This window comes from Pongo pygmaeus, chromosome 17 (assembly GCF_028885625.2).
Source record: "Pongo pygmaeus isolate AG05252 chromosome 17, NHGRI_mPonPyg2-v2.0_pri, whole genome shotgun sequence".
NCBI classification, from domain to species: domain Eukaryota; kingdom Metazoa; phylum Chordata; class Mammalia; order Primates; family Hominidae; genus Pongo; species Pongo pygmaeus.
In genome coordinates, this window is record NC_072390.2 from 37915416 (window position 1) to 37939069 (window position 23654).

At 45.0% G+C, this 23654-nt stretch overlaps 2 protein-coding genes across 7 annotated transcripts in view; one reads left to right on the plus strand and one right to left on the minus strand.

Annotated features, from left to right (window-relative positions):
• Positions 1-1609, plus strand: part of RMC1 (regulator of MON1-CCZ1) — a 28896-nt gene extending 27287 nt beyond the window's left edge. For 4 of the 5 annotated variants that reach the window (XM_054461036.2, XM_054461038.2, XM_054461039.2 and 1 more), the window contains 3 exons: positions 45-113; positions 203-428; positions 1450-1609. In XM_054461036.2, the coding sequence (XP_054317011.2) occupies positions 45-113; positions 203-428; positions 1450-1529 (375 nt within the window). In that variant the 3' untranslated portion in view covers positions 1530-1609. The remainder of the gene's footprint in view (positions 1-44; positions 114-202; positions 429-1449) is intronic. The other variant, XM_054461043.2, reaches the window with a different exon arrangement.
• NPC1 (NPC intracellular cholesterol transporter 1) overlaps positions 1324-23654 on the minus strand; it is a 54386-nt gene continuing 32055 nt past the window's right edge. For both annotated transcript variants that reach the window (XM_054461035.2, XM_063653495.1), the window contains exons 10-25: positions 21804-21904; positions 18164-18266; positions 15108-15297; positions 14497-14679; positions 13616-13730; positions 11474-11601; positions 11236-11376; positions 10613-10702; positions 9978-10168; positions 9521-9636; positions 8709-8838; positions 6517-6717; positions 5272-5503; positions 4251-4364; positions 3156-3318; positions 1324-2111 (exon numbers count right to left, since the gene is read on the minus strand). In XM_054461035.2, the coding sequence (XP_054317010.2) occupies positions 2029-2111; positions 3156-3318; positions 4251-4364; positions 5272-5503; positions 6517-6717; positions 8709-8838; positions 9521-9636; positions 9978-10168; positions 10613-10702; positions 11236-11376; positions 11474-11601; positions 13616-13730; positions 14497-14679; positions 15108-15297; positions 18164-18266; positions 21804-21904 (2281 nt within the window). In that variant the 3' untranslated portion in view covers positions 1324-2028. The remainder of the gene's footprint in view (positions 2112-3155; positions 3319-4250; positions 4365-5271; positions 5504-6516; positions 6718-8708; positions 8839-9520; positions 9637-9977; positions 10169-10612; positions 10703-11235; positions 11377-11473; positions 11602-13615; positions 13731-14496; positions 14680-15107; positions 15298-18163; positions 18267-21803; positions 21905-23654) is intronic.

The window sequence follows — 23654 nt, forward strand, 5'->3', positions numbered from 1 at the left end:
ACCGGTATCCTTCCAACTGAAGCGGGTCTAAAAATGTCTTTCAGGCTTGTCTGCTGTTATCCCTAGAGAGTTTCTATCCTCCTGCTCATCAGCTATCTCTGGACATGCTGAAGGTAACTCTGATGTGTGAGGTTTTAGACTATGGAAACTAACTCTGTTCCTGTTGTTTGCACTGACCTGGACTTCTCTCCCTTATTCCTAGCGCCTTTCAACAGCAAATGATGAAATAGTAGAAGTTCTCCTTTCCAAACACCAGGTATTAGCTGCCTTAAGGTTTATCCGGGGCATTGGTGGCCATGACAACATTTCTGCACGAAAATTTTTAGATGCTGCAAAGCAGACTGAAGACAACATGCTTTTCTATACAATATTCCGGTTTTTTGAACAGCGAAACCAGCGTTTGCGAGGGAGCCCCAATTTCACACCAGGTGAGAATGCAATGAAAAGACTTGGGGTAACCATAGCCTCAAAGAGTAGCAGAGGGCACTGGCAGCTGGTGGGTGAGGACCCTGGGTTAGCATTTTTGTAAACAACACAATTTGATAACAGCCCACCGAGCCCTTGGCCCATTATTTGTAGTAGAGTGAATTCAGTATACTGACAGAATCTGAATTATGCTCTGGAACTCACTGAGGAGGTGTGTTTTGAGTCAAGACACATTTAGGACCCAGATCAGGCACAGCCCATCTCTTATAGCAGATCTTGGAATATCTCTTGAAGCCAGGAATAAGATGGCAAATGGTGGCTAAGGGTTTTAAAGGGCCTGGGGCTTATTAAGGTTTCAGTTTTATGAAGTATACATTGATCATTCTCTTTTTTTTTATTTTTTTCATTGAGATGGAGTCTCGCTTCGTTGCCTAGGCTGGAGTGCAGTGGTCTCGGTTCACTGCAACCTCAGCCGGGTTCAAGCGAGTCTTCTGCCTCAGCCTCCTGAGTAGCTGGGAATACAGGTGCGTGCCACCACACCCGGCTGATTTTTGTATTTTTAGTAGAGATGGGGTTTTACTATATTGTCCAGGGTGGTCTCAAACTCCTGACCTCATGATCCGCCTGCCTCAGCCTCCCAAAGTGCTGGGATTACAGGTGTGAGCCACCACACCTGGCCCTGGTTGATCATTCTCACCTCCAAATAGTTAGTTATACAACCTAAGACATCATCTTTAGGATAGGGAAGGATCAGGACTGTCTAATGAAACTTGTAGGTCTAACTATTTCTAGCTCAATGTAAGACGGCATTTAGTTACCATAAGGACAGGTTAGATAGAATCTCTTCCATTTAGCTTTTCTACTTGTCTCTCAAAGCAGATAGGGCAACCCCAAAACTTAGGAAAACAATGTATTTTATTAAAGAAAAATAAGTTAAAACCCAGTAGACACACCTACGAGATGCTTTCTTTGTCCCTCATTTCATGCCACATCTAACTGGCAATTAAATCTCTTCCTTTCTAGGGGAACACTGTGAAGAACATGTTGCTTTTTTCAAACAGATTTTTGGAGACCAAGCTCTAATGAGGCCTACAACATTCTGAAATCACTTGCTGTTTTTTTTTATATAAAAATGTGTACAAAGTTAATTTATTGCATTAATAAAGCTCTTTAAACTATAAAATGTTATAAAGTGTATCTACAACCTCAAATGTCACTAAAAATATGGTATAGAACTTGTGGGATGGCTTACTCCTAAAAGGAGAGACAGTGCATTGATTGATTGGCCTTTACAGAGTGTCAGTGAGCAGATCACATTCACAGCCATCTAGTGTCACCTCCTGCTTGCTAAAGAATGAGGTTTCTTTCCTGAAGAAGCTGGGAGAAGTTTAGTGTCCTGTGGTTGCCTCCAGATTTAGTAATACTGCTTCCCAAGTCAACTGTGCATTCCTGAGTTCACAGGCGCTACGTTCAAAGCTGCTGCCAAACAGCTGATGGTTGGCACCATCCGGTGTTCAACTTGGCCTTGCCGATGTAACGCCCGTCCAGTGGTAAACCGACCGACCCTTAGACACAGTTCAGTCAGGATGCCCTGCAAGAGGGCTAGAAATTTAGAAGCCGTTCGCGCTCTGTTCCTTTGTATCGCTCTTCAGTGGCACAACTTTTGGCTTTATTTACTGACGGCCCTATGAGAGAGAAAAAGAAAGACTTTTTCTTATTTCTGCAGGAGAAAGGGAGCTAGTTGGCTGGGCACAGTGGCTCACGCCTGTCATCCCACTTTGGAAGACTGAGGCAGGAGAATTGCTTGAGACCACATCTCCCTCTCTTTTGGAGATGGGCTCTTTGCTTTCTTCCTCAGGTTGGAGTGCAGTGGTATGAACATGACTCACTGCATCCTGAGCTCACCCTTCCGGGCTCAAGCAAGCTTCCTGCCTCAGCCTAACAAGTAGGTGGGACTGCAGACGCACACCACTTCACCTGGCTAATTTTATTTTTGTAGAGATGGAGGCCTCACTATGTTGCCTAGGCTGGTCTCAAACGATTCTCCTGTCTCAGCCTTCCAAAGTGCTCATCTCTTTTTTTTTTTTTTTCTTAAAAGGAGCTAGTATATTAGATTGTAATAGAACTACTTTCTATCCCCCGGAGATGATAAAAAGCCCCTCATTTTCTTAATCTTCTACTTCAGTGCTTCAATGTAGTGACGAAGCTATGAATGCAGTAAATCAGTACTGCTCTTTCAGCCGTGGGTCATTTCTGTGCAAGGTGAAGTGGCCATAGAAGTAATAGGGTCAAGGACAGTCTCGAGATGAACAGAGGCAGCACTTTGCTAAGAAACGGGAAATCCATGAGGGACATAAAAAGCTGTTCTGCAGCATTGCTGGTGTGAGAGCCGGCTGCCAGATGGACTCCTTATCTCAGTGGCAGGGAGGAGCTGCCCTGCCTGCTGACACTCAGATCCATTCAAGGACTGGCTCCAGGCCTCTGTGAAGCAGACAGATCAGGCCTCCAGAAAAAAACATCAACAACTTCCTAATAAAGTAGTCTGCACCATCCTGAAGCCCCTGCATGGGTTTTTTCTTTTCGAAGAAATTTTTTTACTCAGTATCATTTATCATTATCAAATAACCACTAGTATGAGTTCAAATACTTGAAAAGAATGCCTCAGGATAGAATTCCCTTTTAGTAATGTGCTTCCTCTTGTGCCACCCTTTTAAGATGAGAACTCTTACCTATGTAACTGAGTAAGACGGGGAGAAATATTAATCCATGAGTGGCTCCCAATAAGACCATGGCCAAATACATCCTGAAGTAGAATATCTGGAAAATTTGAGATTTGGCAAAAGCCAACACCACAATCCCTCCAAATTTTGTAAGTGTGATTCCACTGAACACCTAAAAGAAGAGATACTGTGTCAGAAACCACTTTTACCAACCTGTAATTGAACAAGAATACTTCCTTACAAGGATTTCTCCCAGGTTCAAGTGATTCTCCTGCCCCAGCCTCCTGAGTAGCTGGGATTACAGGTGCACGCCACCATGCCCGGCTAATTTTTGTGTTTTTAGTAGAGAATGGGGTTTCACCATGTTGGCCATGGTCTCGAACCCCTGGCCGCAAGTGGTCCGCCAGCCTTGGCCTCCCAAAGTGCTGGGGTTACAGGCATGAGCCACCGTGCCCAGCTTTTAATGGGGATTTCTTAATATTCAAGGTTCAAAGCAATGGGAACTGAACCCAGGTAGCATCATCTACTACCTAACACTATTTTATTTGCTGCCTTATGATCCTGAGGGAGAGGTATGACCAAGGTAAAAGCTGTGTATTCTGCATAGACGCTGCATCATGTCTCTAAATTGATTATCTTTCTTTATATTCTCAGGTGAAAACTTAAATATTTAAAAGTGTTACGAAACAAAGTTTTAGTTTTTACTCTTTACCAGGTATTTTCTACAGTGGTAAAGAGATAGGCTAAGCCAGGGTGTACAGCTGAACCAAGACGACTCTCCAGGCACCAACCGCACATCACACGCTGGGTTCTGGCCCGGGCTCCCCTGCATTTTAAATGGGAAAGACTGCCGGCTGTCTCACGTTTAATTTTTCTGTTATTTTCCTGCTTCAGCACACTGCCACCTAAAAAGGAGCCATACCAACAGGTACAGTTCCACAGAACGTCTGTTCTGTCCACGATGTGGCAGCTAATTCATGAATTGCCTGAAAGCTTGCAATCCTTAGGAGCTGCTTTGTAAGTACAGGATCCAGACTCTTCAGTCACTGAGCAGGACACTTCGTGGTGCGACTCTGCCAGCGTGGCCCTGCTCAGGGTACTCACGGAGCTGCCCATGTGGGCGAGTGCCTCTTCCGCGCGCTCCACGCGGCTGCCTTTTGTGCTCACCGTGAATGCTCTGGTTATGTGGCTGCAGAACTCCACGGAGATGCCACAGCTCTGAAATAAAGCACTTCCTTTAGGATGGCTCTCTTCCTGTTGAAGACCCTAGGCAGCCACCCCGTTCCGAGGATGGGTGCTAATTACCAGGGCACTCTGGGTGCTAGAGGAGGCCAAGCATCCCGTTGGACTTACAAGGCCTCCATCACACCAATCTGTACTGTACCAGGAACTTTTGGGGGCCCTCTCTATACATAGCCAAAAGCCTGGTTTTCTGTGGCACGTTTGTGTTGACCAGGAGAAATTGCTGGAACCCCTTAAGGTCACCCCACCCGCACCGAGCTGGCGCATTGTCACAACTTCTTTTCTTGGACCTCAGTGCTCCCCTGTCTGAAGCAGGGCTCATATCTGAGAGTACGGATACACTGTTCTATCTTCCATGAATACCTTCTCGAGTGCTCTCATCTTTAATGATTAAAAGTACCTGACAACCACATAGGAGGCAAAAGGTACTGGTCAGAGAGCTCCTGGGGTGGGGTGCAATTTTATAAGTAAAAAGTGAACATCCTGCTGTCATTAGGCTACAGGCTTGTGCAATCTCTAAAGAATAACAAATTACAGGCAGACTAGCCCAGAACTAGGCCAGGAAATCACATTTCCATGGTCAGGGGCACCATCAGGTATACTAGTATAGCCGCAAGGAATGGGACAAGAGAAAAAATTGAACAGAAATTCCCTGTAATGTGCCTATGCTCCCAGACGTCCAACTCAATGCTCGTTCCCTCTATGCCCTGTCCCACCACCATCCAGCACTCCTCCAGCACTCATCCTGCCTCTCTATGTGTGCCAAGAGCAAGTGCCAGACTTGGTATCTTACTCCATCTTTAGGGTTTACATGGAATCTAAGACAGCCAATTCCCCTAAGTGAAACAGGAGCTAGGGACAAACAGACTGGATGAGGACTCACCATCACCAGGTTGACCAAGGATACAGCGTTCAGACTGATGCCCCAGAGCCACATAACTCCAAACATGTTGACCAAGACCATGGCGATGGTGGCACACATGATGACTGCAGACCAGAGCTCACAGCCCAGGAGGACCATGGTCACCAGAAATATCGCGCCCAGGGACACACCGAGGTTGAAGATAGTGTCGTCAATGATGGTCAGGTACTGTTCGTAGAAGACATAAAACACACTGGAGAGGAGAGGGGAGGCCTCGTTAAAGCTCACTGTCACTCCCGAACACTGTGTGTTCATCCTGTCACCACTGCCAAGTGGTCAGACTCCTTTGGGAAACATCCCTTGCAGAAAACCTTGCTGGCTTTGCAGAAAACCTTGCTGGCTGTCTGCAACTCACCTAAAGCAACTCACTCGACCTAAAGCAACTCACCTAAAGCAACTCATGGCCACTGACCACCCAGAGAAGGGCCCAGCAGTGATGCAAAATGTGTATTTTTGATAAAAGTTTTTGTTTATAAGCCCAATCTATGCTATTTTATAGACATTTACAGAGAGCATTCCACAGCATTCTGAAAAAAAAACAAAAAAACAAAGAATCCTGATCTATCCTGAGATACTACCTCAGGCTCAGCGGGGTCCGTGCAAGGCCTGAGGAAAAAATGCTTTCATTTATCTTTTGGCAGAGCTAACCAGCTCTTAGCTTCTTCCAAACAAATCCAGGCCTTCTTGCTTTAAGCGAGATCACGGGGAGGCAGGAAAAATAAATCACTTGTTTCTCCTACCTTTCTACAGTTTCCAAATTCAGTATTTCATGCGTAATACTTTTCTTGCTGGGAAAAAAAACCCTAACAATATAAAAAGTCTACATACAGGCAGCATCCCAAATAACCAGCAGTTACGGATTCTGGTCCGTTGTTGGCCAAGAATGTGGGCCGGGCCCTGCTCTGAGCCACCTGCTCTCCAAGCGCCCCCTGCCTTGAGCCATTTTCCAGTGTGTGTCTCTTGCAGCTGTGCAGTAGCGCAGAGATCAAGTTCTGTGTCTCTAGCCCTCAGGCCTTCATAGAGGCTTTAGATTCTGAACTCCTTTACCCAGCACCCATTTCCTTTGATATACTGCCCTGTGCTCAGAATGGAGCAGGGGCCAGAACCCAACCTGAAAATCAGCATCTTGCCAAGGGAACCCTTCCCACTCCCACCCAGTGTAGGCCCTTTGCTGGGTAAACCCCATTGAAAAAGGGCAGGCTTTACCTGTAAGGAAATACTCGGTAGGCACTGCCATTAATGCCCATGGTTTCGGTGACATTACTGGCTACAAGTCGGGCTTTCTTCAGAGCGTCAATAAAGTCAGCAGAGGTCTGCAGCACGGTGTGGTAGGTCATGAAGTATGTGGCTCCGACCCTGGTGCCATTGCCAAGGATGTTAACTGCAGAACTATAGGCAGCATGTCCCCTGAGGAAAGAATCCTGGGTGTCAGAGAGTCCAGGTCTTGCAAAATATCAGCAGAATCTGAGCACTTGAGGCTAAGCAAAATCACCTGACCCTGGGCTCAGAGGTCAGACCCAGCTGTACATTTCAGGGATGAAGAAGGCCCCCAGATAAGGAAACACCAAAGGTTTAGCTTGTTCTCTCCCAGACTCGCTTTTTTTTTTATTTTGAGACAGAGTCTTGCTCTGTAGCCCAGGCTGGAGTGCAGTGGCGTGATTTCGGCTCACTGCAACCTCCGCCTCCCGGGTTCAAGCAATTCTCCCTGCCTCAGCCTCCCGAATAGCTGGGATTACAGGCACCTGCCACCACACTCAACTAACTTTTGTATTTTTTTTAGTAGAGACAGGGTTTCGCCAAGTTGGCCAGGCTAGTCTTGAACTCCTGAGGTGACCTTAGGTGATCCGCCCACCTCAGCCTCCCAAAGTGCTGGGATTACAGGTGTGAGCCACTTCACCTGGCCAGATGGACTTTTCTCGATTGCTCTGGGTTCTTTGGTACATAGCTGCTGTTTCTCCACCTGGTTTCATGTATAATCAAATGTACAGGGTTTACTCAGTCCTGTTGTGTAACAGGAGGCAGGAAAGGGCAAGGGCCTTGGGAACAACCTCAGCCCTGCCACTTACTGGTCATGTAACCCCGAGCAAAATGACCTCCTCTGAGCCCCAGTCTCCTCTTCTGTAAATGGGTATACCACCACCTACTCATAGGCTGCGTGATGATACATGGAATAATGTCAGGGAGTGCCTGGCATGACACTGGCACCCTGGAGGCTCCCCAGGAATGGTGGCTACTGCCTTCAGAAAAACTGAATCTACTTCAACTTATTTTACGTAGGCCAAAGCATCCAGTCAGTGAGTAAATCAAGCTGCAAGATTCATTTCTGGCCGGGTGCAGTGGCTCACGCCTGTAATCCCAGCACTTTGGGAGGCCGAGACGGGCGGATCACGAGGTCAGGAGATCGAGACCATCTTGGCTAACACGGTGAAACACTGTTTCTACTAAAAATACAAAAAATTAGCCAGGCGTGTTGGCGGGTGCCTGTAGTCCCAGCTACTCAGGAGGCTGAGGCAGGAGAATGGCATGAACCCAGGAGGCGGAGCTTGCAGTGAGCTGAGATCGCACCACTGCACTCCAGCCTGGGCAACACAGTGAGACTCTGTCTCAAAAAAAAAAAAGAAAAGAAAAAAGAAAAATAAAAAAGATTCATTTCTCCTTAACTTTTAGGGGGAGTCATCCCATGATACCTAGAATAGGTCTCAAAGCACATGCATGATATAAATGATTCACTGATAGGACTCTGGTCAGATGTATGTTCTTATGAAAAACCTAAGTTCTGGGTTTACCTAACATACATGGGGATACTCATCTTCCGCCTCCGAAAGCTTCCAAATCAACGCCAGAGACTTCCGGTCATCATCACTATTTTTGGGCCATATATCTGGCTTCCGTGGGTAACTGGCTGCCTGGCTGGATGGGGGAGTGAGATAGCCCATAACCCCATACATGGATGGCCTGGCAAGGAGCATGACAGGGCTAAAAGAATCGCAACCTTAATGTGGGATAATGTTACTAAAGCTGAGATCACGCCCCAGCTGCCATCAGTACAACTGAACAGGCCGAGTTCCTTCAGGCCTGGATTACCAGCAGGCCGTCTTCTCCCTCAGCCCCGCTCGGAATGTGCACAGGAATCTGCATTCATTCTCATGCCCAGGGGGGCGGGGACACAGAGAGCGCATGAGATGTGAATGCCCGTGCTAAGACAGAATCAGCTGAACAATATGAGGCATTTTCTTAAAAAGGTGTTTTCGGTTTTCCTGCTTCCACCAAAGGACCAGGACAGGGTGGGGCAGAGAAGAGACGTTCCCATGCAACTGTCTTAGCCCGGTCCTCTCCTAGTTTTCTACTGCAAATTAAAGTTGCAGTGGATGCTTATCTGCAATAGCAGCAGCACTTACCCTTTGCCACACTTGGGGTTAGGGTTATCCGAAAGGAACATGGGCAGGAATCTCATGAAGTCTCCACCCTGAGGCCTCTGTTTGCCTTCCGGAGTCAGAGGCCTGCAGCGGACGCAGGCAGGGTCAACCACTGGCGGAGACATGCAGGGAGGACTGTTAGAAGAATAGGTCTCCAGATTTTTTGTAAAACATTTAAAAATACTGACAGTGAGGGGCATTACTTTCTTCTCTATCGATTACTTTCCTTACTAGTGAGGGCTATCTTTCCCCTTATCTAAAAGCTTCAGCCACATGTCAATTTCATAGTTTAATAAATCTGAAATACCATTTTCATCTAAGGCATACTATGCATCATTTTCTGCCCTGAAGTAGATCTCCTCCTTCAAGTATGGCCTTGACTGGTCAGAGCCCAGGGCTTCCATATTTTTATTAAGAAAATTCCAGGGCAACCTCGACGCTCCTACAAAACCATAGGGTAAAGTGATAAAGAAAAGCCCTCCTCTGAGAAGCTAAGGCCAGATACCAATCCTGAGAGGCAATCGCTGGAGTTAGGACAGGATGAGAAACCTTATCTGGAAACCACACTCCGAAGATGTGGACCTTGTTCAGCCTGCAGCCCCGAGGGTGGCTGTCTGAGCCAGGAACAACATGACAATTTCAGAATGAATGACTGAGGAAAGGAATGATGACACAGGGAGACCCAGCTTTCATATACAAATAGGTATAAACTGAGGCACGATGCAAATGATTTTTAAATGATAATTTGAAAATTTTTCAGCAAAACGGGAAAGATTTGGTAAAAGAGAAAGTACCTGAAGCATTGCAGAACTGGTCAGTGATATTGTCCACTCGACAGCAAGATGACTGTGGCTTCACCCAGTCGAAATAATCATCGATCCAGGACGAGGGGGCGAAGCCTATTCGGGTACTAGAGAGGAGAGACAGGGTTACTGACCTGCTCCACAGGGAGGAAGTCTTTAGTTTCAGTACTTTTTCTTAAAACCTAACTTCCTTTTCTACATTTTATACTGCTAACAGTCAAAAGAAAAACTACATGAGCACTTAACGAAAAAAGCCTTCAAAGTATTAGGTGGTAAATCAGTCCTTTCAAAGGTTTTGTTAAGGTAAAGCCAGATTTAACATACATTTTGCATAAAAACAACTTTTCCAAGAAAGTCTATTTTCAGTAAGACATTTCAGGCCTGAGCTGACTGCCTGGCTGAGAGCCCCCTCCACTGCTTCTGAAGTACAAGACAAGGCAGTACTGACTAGTTGTCCATCTGCGCCGCGTTAAATATCTGCTGCACCAGGGAATCGTTGTTGCAGCCCATGCCGCCGCACACCATGTTCTGCCCCTTGGGAGAAGTGTAGTCGTGCCCTTCCTCCAGGACAAAGTACACAGGCGGACCCGCATGCAGGTACTGACTGATGGATTTGAAATAATCCACCACGTAGGAGTCCTGAAAGAAAGATAAAAGAATAGGAGGGAGTGTGAACACTCTGATAGTAACTAAGCAAGGCGAGGATCATGGAGAATAAGAGGGTGTGCCAGGAGGTTCCTGGCTGAGATGCCTCCAGCTGGACTCATGATTCCTAACACCGCCAGTCTTCCGCCCAGGGCCGCAGGGTGCTCCTCCTGCTAGCCCCACAATCAGGAGAGCATCTCATAAGGTAACCTTATAAGACTGATTGTTCATGTTCTGCAGCTGTGCCCAGAGGGGCTCAGTCAGAATGCCAGACAGCCCACACCGGCAGTGCACTGGGGCAGTTCTCCTAACCCTGGAAACCCTGTCACCATTTGCAGTTAGAAGCAGGCACTTGCTTGAAACACCCACGTGCATGTTTTGAAAAATGTATTCATCATCAGCTAAAGAAGTTAAAAGAAGAAAAGGAAGTCGTCTTACATCTGGCATTGAAAGAGACTGATCCAATCCAATATCTACTTTGTTCAGGACTGCGATGCTGAATGACAGAACACCCACAAATATTGCTATCTGGAACAACAAATGAATCATAAGACAGAGACTGCTTAGTAAATAAACTTACGACCAGAAATAAAATCTTAAGCACACACAAAAAGCAGGATTTTTTAAAATGGAAAAGCTTAAATGACAGGCTAATAGGGAGTACAGGGCAGTGGGTGAGACCACAGCACCAGGAGTCCAAATTCCTGGGTGCAAATCCTGACTCTGCCACTTACAGGCTGAGTGACTTGGGGCAAACCACTTCACCTCTGTTGGCTTCTATTTCCTCATCATTAAGAGGAAAAATAAAAGTTTCTTTGCAACTTTCTGTGAATCTGAAACTATTTCAAAATAAAAAACTTAAAGAAAACTCTTGTTTATATGGACTGATAAAAGCTCACGGGAAAAACATTTTATCTACTGTTCCATATTTGCTTTTGCTTTTTTTTAAGATACATTTAACAGCTTTAAGAATCTCCTTCCCAGGCTGTCTGGCTTCTTAGAAGGCATGTGATAATCTGCTTCAGTGAGAGGAAAGACAAAAACCACAGATAAGCGCATACCACAATTGGTCTCATCCAGTCCTTTAGCAGAAGTGGAGAATAGGAGTTTTTGAAGAAGCGAAACAAATAGCTCTCTGAGGCCTGGACGCTTGTTCCATCTTCAGCACCTCTGACACAGCAAAAGATGTCTAGCCGATTTTTCTGAGGGGACAGAGAGGAACAAAGGTTATACCCGCTAGCTGCTTCCTCTAGATTCTAGACTCAAATTAAATAGACTATAATCCTGGCACCAACTTACCTCTTGACGTTTAATGTCTAACCCCAAGAGACTCACGAAACAGGTAATCTGCAGAAGAAAGTCAATGAAGACTGCCAATCCCGCAAAGAGAGAGAACGTGTGCACGGCTGGCATCATGGACAATGCTCCTGTTGGGGAGAGAAGGGCTCTGCGTCACTTCTGTTTACAGCAGGGGGCTCTCTACAGGTCTTATGTTCATGTGCATGTACAGATACAAGGAGCCAGCACAGGCCAAACGCATGAGAAGGCATGCTGCGGCTGGACATGACACCAGAACTGGGACAGGAGGTGATAAGCCAGTGCTTTTCAAAGCACACTCAGCACCAGACCATTTGGGAAGCCCCATCCTAGTTATGACAGGAATTCAACCCCAATTCTACTATACTCAGGTTCACGGCAAATTCACGCACATTAAAATTTGAGAACCACTAATACAGGCCATTTCTTATAGTACTTTCTATGCTTCACTGTAAGAAATGGACAGTATTTTCCATTTATTACATCAACACTAGCCTCCCAGTTTAGTTAAGAGGTAATCGACAATCGAGTGAGGATCAAAGGCATGAGGGTAAGACTTGGAAACTGCAAACTGGCAGCCCATGAATCAGATGGTTCCTGTTTAGCCCACACTGTATCAACCCATCTTAAGATTAAAAAACTTTTTTTTATAAGTTGCCAATATTTAACAATGGCATTTTACACAAAAATCTAGATTCACAGCTTTGCTTGGAAGAAAAACAACAACAACAACAACAACAAAACAGACCTTGTAGCACTGGGTTGGCCACACATAACTGTCTTTTTAGATAGGACACGTGCACTTGGGGTGCCACAATCCCTACTCACTCCAACTGTCCCAAGGTCACTCCAACCTTGAGGCACAGTCTGCTGCTATTATCATCACACTTGCACTGGTTTTCTAATAATAGTAGTGAAAAAAAAAAGTTTTTTTTTTTTTTTTGCACCTGTGTTTGTCAAAAGGAACTATAGGGCTACAAGTTTCAAAAGCACATGGCTTTGTGGAGATGAAGAATAACAAGCTAGCAGTGTATCTGTGGTGAAAGACTACCACCTACAATGACCTTACAATGGCCCTGATTAAGCTGACCTCGCAGCCACGTAGGCATTGCAGTTTGTGGCCCGTGGATGGTCTTATTTGGACTGAGTGATTCCAGTCCAGCCTCCTCTACAGTGGACAGAGTCACTTTGCTCTTACTACACTTCAGACATGGGGCAGACAGCCCCACTAGTGAGTCTATTTGATGATTCTCTATGTGAAAGAAACACAGAAGTGCTGACTTTGTTCCAGCTTATTCTGGCTCCTTGTAATGTGGTGAGTCAAGAGCTTCTGGTCATTAACAAGGCTGCTTCCCCAGTGAGTTGTGTGCACAGAAGAGAAAGACTGCCTTTGAAAACAATGGCAAACATCTTGTAAGCGAGTGCCTGTGGATTTGGGAGCTGCTGCTTAGAGTGTCATGTGGAGAAGGATTCAGTGACTACTCAAGGATGCCATTTTCAACTATCAACATTCCCAGTGGCTACCAAAAGGGGAAAGTGGCAAGACGAACTCTAGGTCTCTTTCACCCTGAACCCCCACATCAATGCTGTCCTGACAGTTAAATGAGAAGGAAGCCACTTGCAAAATCACACCTAAGTTACTGCTGCCAATTTTTCTGTGGTCCATTCGGTGATACTTTCCCAGTGCAGAACAAAGCTTAAAAAGAGGAGACAACACAGGCTGGGCGCGGGGGCTCACGCCTGTAATCTCAGCACTTTGGGAGGCCGAGGCAGGTAGATCACCTGAGCTCAGGAGTTTGAGACCAGCCTGGCCAACATGGTGAAACCCCCGTCTCTATTAAAAATGCAAAAAATTAACTGGGCGTGGTGGTACGTGCCTTTAATCCCAGCTATTTGGGAGGCTGAGGCAGGAAAATCGCTTGAACCCGGGAGGCGGAGGCTGCAGTGAGCCGAGATTGCACCACGGCGCTCCAGCCTGGGTAGCAGAGTGAGACTCCGTCTCAGATAAAAAAAAAAAAAAAAAAAAAAAAGGAAGCAACACAAAGGGACATGTTCAGGTAGCCAGCTCCTTCTTTCTCCAGGCTCAGCAGACTACAGGACTGGTAGGATTGAAAGCATAATTACCTAAGAAAAACGCTACAGTCTCAGAAAAGGATGACAGGAACATACTGGGAGCCACTTCTCCTAGGACCCTGCCCAGTTGCTGATCCAGGGTTTCCCCTTGAAGACGTTCATCTCTCTTAAAAAAAAAAAAAATTATGCGACATTAAAATTTCTCAATAACAATGCCACTTCTTGCTGCCTTGTGTTAACTCAAGGGTAAAAATAAATGATTAGTAGACGATTAGCAGTGTCTTCTAAGCACATAAACTTCAGTGGGGGACTCCAATGTTCTCAGAGTATTTCTGCACGATGGAGCTAGGTACCAAATGAGAAACTAAAGGGAAAGCTGAGCCACATTATCAGGAAAATACTTGGAACACAGGCGGCAGGGGACTGGACCACTGAACATCACTCTCACGTGCACTGAGTCTCCGCCCAGGTCGGGTCTACAGGACGACTGAGACCACCTTCTACAGCAGCAGGACACGTGTTGACCTTTTGCCTTTTTAGTGGCACCTTTGGGCAAAATGAATCTAACATTCTATACTATGCTGAACAACATTTTAATAGCATTTGTACCCAAAATCTTTTCCAAAAGTGTGTTAGCCCTTTTTGTACACATGATACTATTTAAAATGAAAAGATACTATTAAAATACACTATTTAAAGATACAATTTAAAACAAAATTCTTCCTTTATATCTACTATTTCAACAACCAAAAAGAGGGGTGAAATTCTTGATCCTACAATGTCCACAGCAAGTCAAGAAGACCGATGAGCCACACAGGGAAAGGAAACAAAACACCCTCACAGGCCACACTCACGAATGTGGAGCTCAGGAGCCATTCACAGACCCTGAAACTTGAACAGATGCTGAGCCCCGTGAGAATATGGAAGTATACCTGGTAGGCCTGCACCAGAATGAAGATGTTGTCCACTCCAACAGCCAGCACCAGGAATGGGATGACTTCAATCACAATGAGGGTCAAGGGCAACCCAATGTAGCTGAAGACACCCAAGGAGCAAGCCACCGAGCTCAGCACGATCAAGATGCCCGCGATGCCTAGTGAGACCTTCGAATCCACCTGAGAGGGGCGACAGACACAATCACCAGTTAGTTACAGGGTTGTCTGTCCCACTTGTTACTAAAAGGTCCTCCTTTTTACTTTACCGGGCTGTATCAAACCTAGAGTTGAAAGTACAATTCTGTGTTTCAGAGAGGACTTGTAAACATTTCTAGGTCTGCCCGGGCAACACATGTTATGAGTTTGCATTCCTAGGTGATGGACTGGACAAATAAGAAAAAACTGGATTATGTGAAATAAACTTTAAGATAAACCAAAAAGTTGCAATGAAGAAAATAGATGTAGGCAACAGAAATGTTACATACAATTAAAACGTGGGAATTTACGGCAGTTTTAAACATAATGGATTAAGAATAAAGAGGCAAAAATATGACATTACACTGTGCACTGCTGTTAACCTCTAGAACATACACACCCCTCCGGCTTACCAGAAGCCTGCGACAGCTTTTGATGTGCCCCAAGGCTAGGGAAATATACAGAAACATGATGGCATAGCTAATTACAATGGTGAAGACATCACTGTCACTTTCACGATTTAGTTCATCTTCAATACTTCGTTCAGCAGTGAAGGAAATGGTCAGATTGAGATTCTTGTAGTTTTTCACAAAATTAATAAACCTAAAAGGTAACCAAATGTTATATTTTTAGTTAAACTAACTGACAGCTAAGTAAGAAATTTCTTCCTAACTTTCATGATACAAAGGCCACGTTTTCTTTTTTTTGTTTTGAGACGGAGTCTCGCTCTGTCGCCCAGGCTGAAGTGCAATGGCACAATCTCAGCTCACTGCAAGCTCCACCTCCCGGGTTTGAGTGCTTCTCCTGCCCCAGCCTCCTGAGTAGCTGGGACTCCAGGCATGCGCCACCAGGCCCGGCTAATTTTGGTATTTTTAGTAGAGACACGGTTTCACCATGTTGGCCAGGCTAGTCTCAAACTCCTGACCTCAAGTGATCCACCTGCCTCAGCCTCCCCAAAGTGCTGGGATCACAGGCGTGAGCCACTGTGCCCGGCTCAAAGGCCATGTTTTCTTAACCTTTATCCTGCATTAGGATCCTTTGTTTGCTTTTGTTCCTGTTTTGAAATAGAGTCTCGCTCTGTTGCCTCGGCTGGAGTACAGTGGCACGATTATAGCTCACTGCAGCCTCGAACTCCTCAGCTTAAGAGATCCTCCTGCCTTAGCCTCTTGAGTAGCTGGTACTACAGAGACATATCCCCATGCCTGGCTAATTTTAAAAATTTTTAGTAGAGATGGGGTCTTTGCCTTATTGTGCAGGCTGGTCTCAAACTCCTGGCCTCAAGGCATTCCTCCTGCCTCCACATCCCTAAGTGCTGGGATTACAGGCACCATGCCCAGCCACTTCATTAGGTTCTTCCACACTGGAGACTATCAGATTACAGCTAAGGTTCCATACATGCTGAATTAAAGTAAGTTTAGGGCTGGGCTCAGTGGCTGATGCCTGTAATTCCAGCACTTTGGGAGGCTGAGGCTGGCAGACCACCTGAGGTCAAGAGTTCGAGACTAGCCTGGCCAACACGGTGAAAGCCCATCTCTACTAAAAATACAAAAATTAGCCGGGCGTGGTGGCAGGTGCCTGTAATCCCAGCTACTTGGGAGGCTGAGGCACGACAATCACTTGAACCTGGAAGGCAGAGGCTGCAGCGAGCTGAGATCATGCCACTGCTGCACTCCAGCCTGGAAGACAGAGCGAGACTCTGTCTCAAAAAAAAAAAAAAAAAAAATGCATTCAGTCTACTAAATCAAAACCACAATGATATACCACTTCACACCCATGAAGATAGCTAGAATCACAAAGTCAGATAATAAAAAGTGTTGACGAGGATGTGAAAGAATTGGAAGTTTCATGGACTGCTGGTGGTGACGTAAGGCGCTATAGCCACTTTGGAAAACGGTCTGGCAGTTCTTCAAACTATTCAAGGTGGACTTACCCTATGACTCAGCAATTCTACTACTAGGTATATACCCAAAAGAAATGAAAACTCACATCCACAAGAACTTGTACTCAAGTGTTCACAGCAGCATTATTCATAATAGCCAAAATGGAAACAGCCCAAGTGTGCGTCAGTTGATAAATGCACACAATGTGGTATATCCGTACAATGGAATGAAAAGGAATGGAGTACTGATACACGCCACAACATGAATGAAACTTGAGAATATTATGTTCAATGATAGCCAGACAAAAAAGTCCACATATTATTCTATGCACATAAAAGTCCAGAATAGGAAAATTTCCAGAGACAGAAAGTATTTTAGTGGTTGCCTAGGGCTGTGGATAGGAGGATGAAAAGATGGAGGGTGTTAGTTAAAGGGTACAGAGTTTTACTGTGGAGTAATGAAAATGTTCCTAAAATTGACTGTGGTGATGGCTGCACATATACGTGAATATAGTAAAGCTATTGAATTGTACGCTTTTTTTCCTTTTTAAATTTTCCTTTTTTCTTCTTTTTTTTTTTTTTTTTTACAGACATGCAAACATTGCCTAGGCTGGTCTTGAACTCCTGGCCTCAAGTGAGCCTCTCGTCTGGGCCTCCCAAAGTGCTGGGACTACAAGTGTGAACCACCATTCCCAGCCTGAACTGTATACTTTAAGTGGGTGAACTGTATGATACATGTACCATATCTCAGTAAAACAATTTTTAAAAAGTACTGGAAGGTATAAAGTGCAACCTGGCCTCCTAAGTCCTCTCTTGCCATTCTCTAGAGGTCACAAACACAGTTAATTTCTCAGGTCATTTGCTTGATATTTTTTTCTAAGCATGGACAGCAGCATAAACAATATATATTTATACAAATATACATCATGGACCATTTATTTACTTCACTGTCTTCTATGACAGCACAATATTCTATTGTATTCATTCCTTATTAAATACATTCAGCATGCTCCCAAGTTTTGCTGTTAGAAAACAATGCAGGTGGCTGGGTGCAGTGGCTCACACCTGTAATCCCAGCACTTTGGGAGGCCGAGGAGGGTGAATCACCTGAGGTTAGTAGGTCAAGATCAGCCTGGGCACCATGGCAAAACCCTGTTTCTACAAACAAATACAAAAATTAGCTGGATGTGATGGCATGCACGTGTAGTCTCAGCTACTCGGGAGGCTGAGGTGGGAGGATCACTTGAGCCTAGGAGGTTGTGGGTGCAGTGAGCTGAGATTCAGTCACTGCACCCCAGCCTGGGCAAAAGTGAACCCAGTCTCAAAAAATAAATGAAATAAGTAAAAATAATGCAAGGAACCTTTTTTTGCACACTTTTGCATTCCTGTGGAGGGAGAGCTGTTTAAAGCATCTGCTCAAAGGTAAATGTGTTTACAGTTTCTTCTTAGCATCATTAGCACCAAGTGAACAAAATTACATAACTCAGATCTGCCATTGGTTAATTTAGAAAATGAAGTTTAAGTGCTTGCTGCAAGTGTCTAGCTTCCCACAATGCAAGGACAGTCTGCTCACACCCATGAGTGACTCACTCTTTTTCCCAGGCCTGGGCCCTCTGGAGCTTCTCTGTATCATTATAGTAATTATTGACAGGGAAGGTAATCACAAGGGCAGTGGCGTTGTTGTAGTTTTGATCTAGAAAGGAAAAATGTGACATCAAAAAGCAGATTACAAGCATGCAGAAAATTAGACACATACCAGGGGAAAAATCACAACACAGATTTCTCACTGGAGCTATGGACTATATCTCTGGGCTCTAAGAATTAAACAAGAGTTTGCTGAAATAGTCTTTATGTACTTCAGTTAATGAATAAAAAGGATTTTTTATCTGAGGTAGGCATGGTTATCATTCAGGAAGAGTAACTCTTTTTTTTTTTTTTTTTTAAAGGATACAGTACATGCATGTTAACAATTTCAAACAGAACAGAAAAGTGTTTATTGAAAATTCTCTCTCCTTCTCCAACATGTATTTCATTGTCTCAGTTCTCCTCCCCATACTGTGACCATCTACGAATCTTTCCAGAGCTGCTCCACACACACACAAGCAAACACACAGATTCTTCCCCTTTCCCTCTTAACCACACAAACAGTAAAATACTATTCTGCACATTACATTTTAAAATTTTGTATCTTGGAGACTGCTCCACAAAGAGTTTCCTTATTCTTTTCCTACAGTATTTTCTGGTATACTTTAGCCAATCCCCCCCACTGATGAGTAGGTTTGCAATTTTTTCTACTACAAAGTTACTATAAATAGCCTACAAATATTTTAATGTGTAAAACACATACTTGTAGAAACAAATCTTTTTTCTTTTTTTGGGGTGGGGGCAGGAGAGGGGGACAGTGTTGTTCTGTTGCCCAGGCTGAAGTGCAGTGGTGCAATCACGGCTTTTTGTGGCCCTGACCACCCGAACTCAATCAATCCTCCTGCCTCAGCCTCCCAGTAGCTGGGACTAAAGGTATGCACCACCATTGCTGGCTAATTCTTGTATTATATGTAGAGATGGGATTTTGTCATGTTGCCCAGGCTGGACTTGAACTACTGGGCTCAAGCGATCCTCCTGCCTTGGCCTCCCAAAGTGCTGGGATTATAGGCATGAGCCACTGCACCTGGCTAGAATCAATTCTTAAAGCATAATCAATGAATCAAAAACTATGTATATTTCTAATTTTGACAAATTCTCCCAAACTGCCTTCCAAAGAAGCTGAACTATTTTTCATTCCTTTTTTTCTTCTTTTTTAGAGACAGGATCTCACTCTGTTGCCCTGGCTGGAGTGCAGTGGCACAATCATGGTTTACTGAAGCCTTGACTTCTCAGGCTCAAGCAATCCTCCTGCCTTGGCCTCCCTTTTCATTACTTTAGTCAAGAAAATATTTACTGAGGCTGGGCGTCGTGGCTCATACCTATGATCCCAGCATTTTGGGAGGCCAAGGTGGGTGGATCACCTTAGGTCAGGAGTTCAAGACCAGTTCGGGCAACAAGGCAAAACCGTGTCTCTACTAAAAATACAAAAAATTAGCTGGGCCTGGTGATACATGCCTGTAATTCCAGCTACTCAGGAGGTGGAGGCAGAAGAATTGCTTGAACCTGGGAGGCAGGGGTTGCAGTGAGCCAAGATCACGCCACTGCACTCCAGCCTGGGCAACAGAGCAAGACTCTGTCTCTGAAAAATAAAATAAAAACTTTTTTTTTGTATTTCTTCTTTTGTTAACTTTCACATGGCCTTACCCACTTTTCTTTCAGGTTGTTGATCTTTTTTTCACTTTTTTTTTTTTTTTTTTTAAGACGGAGTCTTGCTCTTGTCACCCAGGCTGGAGTGCAATGGCATGATCTCGGCTCACTGCAAACTCCACCTCCAGGATTCAAGTGATTCTCCTGCCTCAGCCTTCCGAGTAGCTGGGACTACAGGCACACACCACCACGTGTGGCTAATTTTTTTTGTATTTTTAGTAGAGACAGGGTTTCACATTTTGGCCAGGGTGAGATGAGATCTTTATTTATTAAGAAAATGCTGTCTGCTATGCATACTAATATTTTTGTCCAGTTTTTTCTTTTTTTCTTTTTTTTTTTTTTTTTGGCAAGGTCTCGCTCTGTCACCCAGGCTGGAATGTGGTGCAATCTCAGCTTACTGCAGCCTCAACCTCCTGGGCTCAAGTGATCCTCCCACCTCAGCCTCCCGAGTAGCTGAGACTACAAGCATGCACCACCATGCCCAGCTAATTTTTGTATTTTTTGCAGAGACAGGGTTTCTCCATGTTGCTCAGGCTGGTCTCAAACTCCTAGCTCAAGTGATGTGCCCACCTCTGCCTCCCAAAGTGCTGGGATTACAGGCATGAATAACTCTCGGCCCAGTTTTGTTTTTTTAACTGTATGTTTGTTTTCCACAAATGAAAATTTTCATGTACTCAAATTCATCAGTCTTTCCTTTTGGGGCTTCTGAATTTTGTGTCTTGCTTAGAAATATCTTTTCCACTTAAAAATTATTTTTAAAAATGCCTCCTGAATTTTCTTCCAGTTCTTACATTTCTTTTTTTTTTTTTGAGATGGAGTCTCGCTCTGTCGCCCAGGCTGGAGTGCAGTGACTTGATCTTGGCTCACTGCAAGCTCCACCTCTGGGGTTCACGCCACTCTCCTGCCTCAGCCTCCCGAGTAGCTGGGACCACAGGCACCTGCCACCACACCCAGCTAATTTAAAAAAATATATTTTTAGTAGAGATAGGGTTTCACCGTGTTAGCCAGGATGGTCTCGATCTCCTGACCTCGTGATCCATCCGCCTCGGCCTCCCAAAGTGCTGGGATTACAGGCGTGAGCCACCGCGCCCGGCCCAGTTCTTACATTTCAATCTTTTATCCATCTGGAATTTATTTTGGTGAAATGAACAAGATAGAGATCAAAGTCAGTTGTTTCCCCTATGGCTAGCCAGTTGCTGACACCATCCCTTTTCCAACAATTAGAAATGGCATTTTCCTCTCTGATGCACAGTAAATTTTAAATACAGATTGCAACTTCTCCCCTGCCACCAAGTGAGGACAAGAAAACCTATCTGGATTCTTAACTGGCTGAGCAAAACCTGTTGAGCCTGTAATTTGGCTTAAGATGCCAAAGGTGTCACATGAATCATCACCTCATTTTATCAAGTACAATTGGTTCTAAAGTGCTACAGGAACCAGAAAAGAGCAAACCAGCTGCTCTTCACACTGTAAGAGTGTCCAAATACTCAACTGACTGGCTTAGAAGAAAAAAAATCCATCAACTTTGTTTCTTTTTCCACATACCTCACATACTATCTTTTCTCTATCACAGGGGTTCTTACCTGAGGTCCATGAGCTCCCTAGAGGGTCTATAAATGAACTTCGAAGGCCCATGATCTCCTTCAAGCTGAACAACAATGCAGAGGTTTGCAACTGCATTATTCTGGGGAAAGGTACTTAGCCTTCGACAGCTTCTCAAAGGCATGTGTGATCTAAAAATGGCTAACCCAATCCACTTCTTTTAAATCTGGAATGAAACCCAAACCCAAAGCCAAAGGAGATACTATTCTGGGATTCAAGAGGTAGGAAATTAACAAAACTGCCCAATTTATGAAATCTTCATAATTACCACTTGATGCTAATAACAAAACCGAGATGACTTTATCTAAAAGGAAAAGTCAAAGCTCCTCTTACTTACCATCATAGCCGCCCAACACAAGCCACGGGAACACTGGTCCACCAAACGTACCCAGACAAGGGTCATGGAGCAAACTTGTATCATTCAGAGAGGCAGGAGCCCTGCCAAAAAGTTTAGAAAACACCTCCCAGTTAGAAGGGCCTCAAGACATCAGGGCCCTAAACATTTACACAGTGAACATTTGATGAGGCTGGCTGTATTCTAAGGACAACATGGGCCCTGAGGTTTCTCAGTTGAATAATACAGCTCAGCACTCACCTTTGGGAGCTCAGAATCACTGGGCAAGAGGCAGGCAAATACAGCCCAGTGCCATCAATGGCACATGGTGCATGGTGATACGCAGGCACAGAGGAGGGAGCAGACACTAAAAGGCAAAATTATAGCCAAGAGGAAGAGACTGTACAGACCCAGAGCTCCGAGGATGAGGGGGATTTCACCAAAGAGGGAGGACAAAAGGGTGTCTCACACAATTACAACTGTGGGAGGAAAAAGGGAGGGAGAGAGAACAGTGAGAGGGAATGAGAGCAAGATGGTGGTTTGGCAAGTCCTGTATGCCGGGTATGGCGGCACGCCTAATCCCAGCTACTGAGGAAGCTGAGGCAGAAGGATGGCTATAACCCAGGAGTTTGAGTCCAGCCTGGACAACATAGCAAGATCCCATCTCTAAAAAAAAAATAATAATAATAATTCAAAGAAAAGATGTCCTGTCATAGAGCATGGGGTGCCCACCAAGGTGGCTCCTGAAGGAGGGGGCCGGTCTGGGAAGAGTAATGGACAGACAAATGCAAAATAAAAGGACTCAGTGCCAGTTAAGTAGTTTGGATTTTTATTCTGGAGGCACTGGGGAACAATTAGAGATTTCTGGGAAAGAAATATCATTGAGCTGTTTTACAAAGATAGCTTGCGTGGCAAAGTGGAAGGTCTGGAAATGGCAAAAAAACAGGAGGCAGGTGGAACAGTAAGTGGAGATGTTAGCGCAATGGCCCAGGCAAGAGGCAACTGGCAGTGCAGTGCAGACAGACAGTCGGCCAGTGGAGAGGGAACCAGCATTTTCAGACAGACCATCAGCTACAACTTGGCCAGGTGCTGAGAAGCTTCTGCATATGACCCACCCGTCAGAGCGGATGGGTGTCAGCATGAGGGAGGTCAGGTGACCTGCAGCGAGCAGCTGAGTCCCTTCATCCACAGCAGAAATCTGAGAGACCATCCAGAGGCTCAGACCCTTAAGAACCCCATGAGGAAGGCGAGGGCGAGGCAGAATTCAGGGATAAAGCCTCAAGTCTGAGTAACTGGTAGCTGTCACTGGCCTTTAAACAAATGGGGAGAAGCAGCAGGTCAGGGCATGGTTCTGGGCAGGCCACCTGCCATTACTGCAGGACCCTCAGGTGAAAAAGTCCAGGAAAAGCTGGAGGGAGAGGAAAGGGGACAGCGCTAGGGCAAGCCTGGGGTTATGAGGACGCGCACAAGCATAACTACAAACCAATTCAGGTCCCTGCCGCCAGGAGCCTGCCACTCCCTGTACTGCTTCCACACTGGTGGGAACCATGCCCACTTTGAGGAAACACAAGGCTCACGCACCTCTGCCCCACCTCATTTTTGTTGACTTTTATCTTGTGCCACAGAGAGTAAACTATAAAATTTATGTAACATTAAATGGTCGTCCAATTATAAAAATTATGTAACATTAAATGTTTTTTTTTTCTTCAAATTACCCATGGCTCGCCTGCACCGTCTACCCTGTGGAGAATGCCGGTTTAGGGTACGGAGTATAAGCTATTGTGTTTTCATAAGTATAACTCATGTTTTTAGGGGTGATATTCTTGAAACAGAGTAAATATAGCCCAACTGCAT